The 7,497-nt window shown below is 50.1% G+C and overlaps 1 protein-coding gene across 1 annotated transcript; it reads left to right on the forward strand.

Annotated features, from left to right (window-relative positions):
* Positions 1-1,953: 1,953 nt before the first annotated feature.
* On the forward strand, positions 1,954-4,761 carry LOC136451518 (auxin-responsive protein IAA1-like). The gene is made up of 5 exons (XM_066452215.1): positions 1,954-2,298; positions 2,447-2,661; positions 2,786-2,900; positions 4,177-4,238; positions 4,333-4,761. The coding sequence occupies exons 1-5, from the start codon at positions 2,051-2,053 to the stop codon at positions 4,350-4,352; spliced, it is 660 nt and encodes a 219-aa protein (XP_066308312.1). The 5' UTR covers positions 1,954-2,050; the 3' UTR covers positions 4,353-4,761.
* The last annotated feature ends 2,736 nt before the right edge of the window (positions 4,762-7,497 follow it).

Consider the following 7,497-nt stretch of genomic DNA (forward strand, 5'->3'; position numbering starts at 1 on the left):
ATTTTTTAGAAGTCAAATATTAGAAATTGTTGGAGATGAACTTTTTTTTTTCTAAAATCTTTTTAGGAGTTGATAAACATAAATTTTTTTGAAGGAATATTTAGAGAGCTCTTGAAAATGCTTAACCACACGTACACACCCGCTAACCAGGCTCACCACGTACACACAGGCTCACCACACACGCACACGCTAACCAGGCTAGCCGCGTACACACACGACACGCTAATCACGTACACATGCAAATCCTAACACATGCAAATTCAAGTGTATAAAGTTCCATACAAAATAATATGGTAATCAAAATATATCAACTACAAAGTTATAAAATTAAAAAGATTTAGCATATGAGTCAGAGATCACGCGTGCATCAATTAAATCTAGAAAAAGGCCCCCATCCGATGCACAACACCGTCCACTGCACTGACCGTCCAGTCAGCAGGCTCCTTTTCTTGTCTTCCACTTCCACGGCTGCCGGACAGCACGAATGCCCGATGCAGAGATCGTTCAAGCTTCGCACGCAGTTCGGTCCTGCCTGGTGGTGCCTGTGCATCACACGGCCGCGCCGCTGGAACGCCTGCAGAACGCAGCACCGGACCGGTGCTCCGTGCTCGGACGAGGCGCGGTGCCGCGATGCGAAGCTGCATGCTCACCGACGCGACGACCGCACGGGCGCGGTGTAGAAAGCGTTTGAACGGGGCGGTCAGGGAGGGAGGGAGAGAGCCAGTCAGGCAGAAAAAGGTCGAGGAGCTGCGACCGCCAGCGACGGCACGGCCGAACGGGCAGAGCGAAGCGGAGACGCAAACGAAACGAGCCCAGGGAATGGACGGAGGGAGACTGAGACGATGATGTGTGGGCCGCGCGGGCTGGAGGGGATGAGGGGACAAGCGGCCGACAGCCCGGCACATTCACATGTCGCCGCTTTATGGCACGGCTGGACCTGGACAGCTACGCGTCCGTGTCCGTCCCGTCCGGCCACCGCTTACCCACCCGTCTGTTTCAAACTACCACTCGTACGCCCTACCTTATAAATCGTATTTTTACCGTTAATAAATAATATTTTTTATAATAAATCATTCAACAATATTTTCAGTTATCAGCATGCGAACAGATGTCTGGTACGAGGCGGGTACAGTTACTGTACTTGGGTCCAAATCGCGCTGGAATGCGTTCCACGAGTTTCAAAAATCCAAACTCCCTCCGTGCGTGCGTGCCTTCCTCTCCTCCGCTAGAATTTTCAATCTTTTTTATAAATAAAGATGTCCTTTAGCAACTTTTTTTATTGTGCCAGCATCCGCAAGGGTCGTGTTTAGTTCCTCTCAATTCCTGAATTTGACACTATACAAAAAAAAGATTTCCCGTCACATCAAACTTGCGGTACATACATGGAGTACTAAATATTGACGAAATAAAAAACTAATTGCATAGTTTGGTTGTACTTTGCGAGACGAATGTTTTGAGCCTAATTAATTAACGATTGGAATATTACTACAAAATAAAAACAAACCGCTACTAATTCGGTGGCCAACTAAACATGGCCAGGAATTTCAACGGCGACCGGCGGACCGCCGTCGGCCAGGGATCGAACGGCTGGTTCCGACGTGGACCCGCTGCAGGGCGTCCAACCGGCAGCCGGGGCCCACTGGTGGGGCCACCATTGAGAGTGCTGTACCGCGATTTTCCTTGTTTATTATTTAAATTAAATATATATTCCTCTTTTGGGAAGTCTGGAGCCCGATCTCTCTCTTACGTTTTGCACCTCACTTTATACCGTATTCGCATAATTAGTGTTAGTGAAATTTTCAGTAACACTAATTAGCATATTACGGCGCGTGATTTTTAATGCAGATTATTTAGCATTAAGTTGAGGGGCTCATACGCAAGAACTGTCGCGACCTGACGAGCGAGTGACCGCGGCCCACTACCACCAAACTACCCCTCCCCCCCTTAGCCTCGCTGCCTTTTCCTTTTCCTTCCCCTTCCCCTCCCTCGCCTCGCCCACACGAAGAAGAGGAAGCCGCCGAGCGCGGAGCCCAGCACGCCGCCGCCGGCCATGTCGGTGGAGACGGAGCGGAGCTCCACCGAGTCCTCCGCGGCCTCCGGGCTCGACTTCGAAGACACCGCGCTCACCCTCACCCTCCGCCTCCCGGGCTCCGCCCCCGCCCCCCCTGCCGTCGCCTCCTTGTCCTCGTCCTCCTCCTCTGCCTTCCCCGACGCCGACCGCAAGTGCGCCTCCTCCGACGCCGACCCCGACCGCTCCTCCCTGCTCGCCGCGTCCTCCGACGCTGCACCGGCACCCAAGTACTCCCGCCTTCCCCTGCCGATGAACATAGGCCTTTCTTTTTTTTATCCCAAGTACTGTAACAACGAGGCGGTTGCTTTGGCCTCTGAGGTGGAGTGGAGTTTGACGTCGGTTCCTTGCTTCCTCCTCCTGTGTTTTGGTGGGCAGGGCGCGGGTGGTGGGGTGGCCGCCGGTGAGGTCGTACCGCAAGAACGCGCTCGCCGGCGTCGCGGGCTCCAGCAAGGCCAACCAGGCCGCCAAGTTCGTCAAGGTGGCCGTCGACGGCGCGCCCTATCTGCGGAAGGTGGACCTCCAGGCGTACGCCGGCTACGACCAGCTCCTCCGCGCGCTCCAGGACAAGTTCTTCTCCCACTTCACCATCAGTCAGTGCTACCGACCGTGCCACCCACTTGCTTCGTGCTTCCTCCTGGCGTTTCCGCAGCGCCTTGCTGTGTTTGATCCAGCGTTCCAGCTGACAAAGATTTTTTTGGCTGGATGCGCGCGCAGGGAAGTTCGCCGACGACGAGAGGAAGCTGGTGGACGCGGTGAACGGGACGGAGTACGTGCCCACGTACGAGGACAAGGATGGCGACTGGATGCTCGTCGGCGACGTCCCCTGGAAGTGAGCTCCCGTGCTCCTTCGTTCTGTTTTACTTTCCCTAATTAGTCGATTATTATTATCTATGCAGTTTCTGCATTACTACGTGATTTTATATATTTTTTTACTGGAATGGTTCTTAGCGTATGATTATTGCTTAGGATCTTGCACTAGTCAATCAGATTGGATGTGGTACCTTTGATTTAACTGTTTCTTTACAGTCCTTTGATGAAGTCGTTACTATTTAGTAGCTTTTAGTACTCCAAAGGTTTGTTCCTAGGTGCGATCATTACTTAGGATATTGTACCCCTCATCAAATTGGACGTTGTAGCTTTGATTTGAGAAGTTCTTCCAAGTTCTTGATGAAGTAGGTCTTTTTAGGGGGGTGGGGTGGGGTGGAATTAGATTGTGGTGGGTAGATTTGCGACAACATGGCTGTATTTTATATTTTGGGTAGGAAGGAAGCAGATCCTAGAAAGAGTTGTTTGGATAAATAGGGATGGATTTGATTGTCTTGGAAGTTACTTCATCTAAACCATCGATATGAAGTGACTAGATCTAATTCAGATAGGCACAGAGGTTTGACTTAGTTTTTATTTACAATGATGCATCTTTTAAGTGCGATTCTTGATAGGCGCCGTTGGCCGTTGGCAGTAATTCATGCATGTAGTGTAAGTGTATCTGAGGAGGAATTACTCCTCATATGCTGCATCAACTGATCTGAAGTGTACTATCAGGATAGGAGAATAATTAGCGCCCCCCCCCCCCCCCCCCCCCCCCCCCCCTCCTCCTCCCACACCCACACACACACACCCGCGCGCCAACAATGACAATGACAACCTGTAACTCACAGCGATCATGCAATCCTCTTATCAAATTAAACTGAAACAGGTAGCAGGGAAAAAATGAATTTTATTATCCACAGCTCATTGCTTTTTGGGGTTTTTTAACCTTAGATTCCATCCAGAAACATCATTCACGTATGTTACAAGAACTGACTTTATTGAGTTTGGCTACTTTGGATAAGGTTGTCTTTCTAGTTTTATTCTCCACTACTAGATAGCTAGAGTAAACTGTTCCCCTGACATATCGGCTACCTATGGAGCAAATTGCTCCCTGGTCCTAGAAAATATGTTATATTGAGCATTGGGATCAGTCTGTCTGAGTTAATTTCATTTGTATTTTCTTCCTTGGTCATATTGCAATGAGTAGAGTAGCTCTTGATACCGAACTGCAAGGATGTAGTATAATGTTCCAGTTAGACTTTAATCTGGCAAGTTTCTAACTAGTGGTTTTGCAGGATGTTTGTGGAAACCTGCCAGCGCCTTCGTCTGATGAAAGGTTCAGAGGCCGTTAACTTAGGTATATGTTTTCCTCTAAAGCCTACCTTCATGTGTTACAATTGTCTGCTTTTTCATAGCCATCGTTATTCGTCGGGTTCATTTTTCTGTTACAGCACCAAGAGCTGCCCGATGAGGCACATTCCACCCTTGGTACGCACTGGCTTCTTGAAGGAAAGAGGAAACTTTGCTGTTTTGAGGAACTTCACGTGAGATAGAAACGTGTACAGTTGTCACCTACTACTTTTGGTCCCCTTATGCTATTGAGTTGAGGAAAGTTTGTAGTTCCATTACTTATCTGTAGTTTCTACTTATAGATCCGAAGCTTGAAATACACATGGCTACAGTGTCTTTTGATGAATAAGACCAGACACACCGAACCGAACTCGTTCTTCCACATTTCCACACGGTTGCCATTTTGTGGTTATGTGGTGGTGCTTGCTATAGGTTTGGGGCTGATGGCATAGCTGCCATTTATACATCTTAATCGTATTGTGTTCATGGTTCTCCATCCTATGGGATGCTGGTCAGCTTTTCCCTCGCCAGTACATTCTGATTTGCTCCATCGCCTGGTGGTGCCTGTTTGCTCTGTTTAGTCGTATTACTAGCTGACATGCTTGGGGTACCAATTGAGTTGAAATTCAGAGGGCTAATGTTTGATGTTTCACTCCCGTTCATATGCAGTAGGATGTTTCAATGGTTATAGCATAGGGCTGAAAATGGTTGGTGACGACATCTTCAATGCCGAAACGACTCTGGAATCTTCTCATATTTTCTCAATTTAACTTTTTAAAGTAGTGTTTTGAAAATGAATTAAGAAAAAATAAAAGGTTTTATATACGGCAATGGTGAGAAACAGTCATATTAATGTTTTCAATTTTCATACCAAGTTCTGAACACCTAGAGCGTACGTGGCGTACTAGTGTCAACTTTGGTGTTACTTCGTTGGACCCAAGCCATGGTAATGCCAGATGGAACGGTCATTGAAAATGAAGTCATGCCTGAAAACTAAACAAGCACAGGGAGTCAGGGAAGAACCGATACGGGAACGTTAGCACCTGACCATGTGCGAGACAGCGAGAGTGATCGCCTGAGATCACTGCTGTGCAAGATAAAACTATTCTCGCTTGGAGAAGAATCATGGTCGTATTCCAGCCATGTTCCTTCAGCGATCCTCCCAATTAAAACCAACTTGAATGACTCTTTTTTTTTTCAAAAAAGTACACATCTCAATTCTCAACAGATAAGAAAAAAGAAAAACCGGTGGCGGAACATACAAATGGAAGAATCTCAATAGATAAATGCTGATGCCTCTTCCCATGCTAATGCTGGTCAAGCCAGCTGGGGATTTGTTATTTGTAAGTTGTGTTGCAGGACAGTTCATGACTGAAGTTCCCTACACACTGAAGTTGTTTCAGTTCCCTTGATCAAAAAAAAAAAAAAAGAAAAGAAAAGAAAAAAAGTTGTTTCAGTTCCCTACAAAGGCCTCTTCAGCTTCTCCTACAACTAAAAACAACTAATGCGTGGACTTTTTTTTTGTGCGACGTTCTTCCATCGTCCTGCCTGCCTGCCGCCCGTGGGATGTTTCTCTGCGCCCCCTAAACCCGTCTCCCTTCCCAAAAAAAAAAACATCGCTCGCCGCCGCGCCCCCATCGCGCCCACCCTGCGCCTGTGCCCGACCGCAGCAGGCCGCGCCGCCGCCGCCCGCGCCCGCCACAGGTGCGACACCAAAGCCGCCGCGCCGCTGGCCCTGCTCCCCGCGACCATGGTGGCGGCGCCCTTCCCCATCCCCTCCCGACGGCGGCCGCTGCGCCCTTCCCCATCCCGACGGCCTTGCGTGCGTGGGTGTCGGTGACGGGCAGCCGCCCTCGGGCTCTGGATCCGTGCAGGGCGGACACGACGGTGGCGGATTCCCTCGGCTACGTCCGCGTCGTGAGGCCCTCGTCGCGCTCGTCGTCTCGCTGCCGCGTCGCGCTTCGCCGTCGTCTCGCTGGGCCTCAGCACAGCAGCAGCTGGTGTGCCGGATCCGGTGCCGCGTCGCGCGAGCCGACCGGAAGCCCGTTCCCCGTCGCACCGGCGCTCGGATCCGGCGAATCGAGCGGCGCGGCCAGGCGCGCATTCGGTCGCTGAGTCGCTGGGGCCTCGCTGCGCCGTCGTCGCCGGCCGCTCGAGCTTCCCGCGCCGGCCCGCGCTTCCGCCCCCCAGCGGTTCCCCGAGTCACGGAGAACCAACGCCCCAACGCCGCCGCCGTCCTCATCCGCTGCCCCCGTCGTCGCCCTTACCCCGCTAGGATCTTCACCCTGCGCTGCGTCCCGCACGCCATCCTCTGCGTCGCGCGGGCGTCCTCCTTCAGCCACTTCCCTACCGCCGCACACTGCCCCGTCCGGTGCCTCCCCATCTCTTCCCCCACGCGCCTCCATCCACCAAGCCGGCAACCACCTCGCCACCTCCACTCGCCATCCACCGAGGACAAGAAGAGCAGAGGACGCCAAATCTGACTATGCCTCGCCTACTTCTCCCTCACCGGCACGGCGAGTGGGCCGGCTCCGACTGTGGCCGCGTCTGTGGTGGCCTTCGTCCGTCCATTCGTGTGAGTACAACCTTTCTATGCTCTTTTGATTTTGCCTCCAATTGTATGGAAGTTACAACAGTATGGACCACTGCTTGTGTAATGCAATGCAGCATAGATCTTTGCAAGTTTGCATCTCCCTTACTTCCTCTGCTCGTTACATTTGTTGTTCATTGGGCACATCTTTCTGTGTCCAAATATATATTTAACTGATGCAATCCATACCAAAGGGTACTGTTTGCTTGAGATTAGGAAGTTACTGGGCTGCATATGCATAGTCTGTCACTAAATACTTGCAAAATATCTCTGTAGTAATTGTGCTACTACTTGCACTGCTCAATTTACACCTAATATTGCCACCCTTTCAAAATAGGTGCAGAGTTCTAATTGTCGGTGTAGTTACCTCACTTAATAGAATTTTTAACAATGTCCTTGCAGGTTGTCGATACAGTCGATTAGGGACTGAAGCACTGCTGAATGTAAACCTGTTCGCACAGTTCACTTATCACCTCATTTTAAAAAAGTATACTAATGAACCACCATGTTGTATCATTGACAGGTGATTCGACAGTCTCAACTGTTTTGAGAAACTTGGGTGTGGGATTAGGGCATTCTCTATTGGCTTACAAAGCTACCATACGTTGAATCAGCAAGGTTCAGGTAGGTTACCAAATAACTATTTCTTATATGGATTATATTAGCTTTATGAGAT

The sequence above is a fragment of the Miscanthus floridulus genome, chromosome 5 (genome assembly GCF_019320115.1).
Source record: "Miscanthus floridulus cultivar M001 chromosome 5, ASM1932011v1, whole genome shotgun sequence".
NCBI lineage: Eukaryota > Viridiplantae > Streptophyta > Magnoliopsida > Poales > Poaceae > Miscanthus > Miscanthus floridulus.

Coding starts and splice junctions, on each gene's coding strand:
- LOC136451518 (XM_066452215.1), top strand. CDS start 2,051: ATGTCGGTGGAGACGGAGCGGAGCTCCACCGAGTCCTCCGCGGCCTCC. Junction 2,901..4,176: donor GTCGGCGACGTCCCCTGGAA/GTGAGCTCCCGT, acceptor GTGGTTTTGCAG/GATGTTTGTGGAAACCTGCC. Junction 4,239..4,332: donor TTCAGAGGCCGTTAACTTAG/GTATATGTTTTC, acceptor TTTCTGTTACAG/CACCAAGAGCTGCCCGATGA.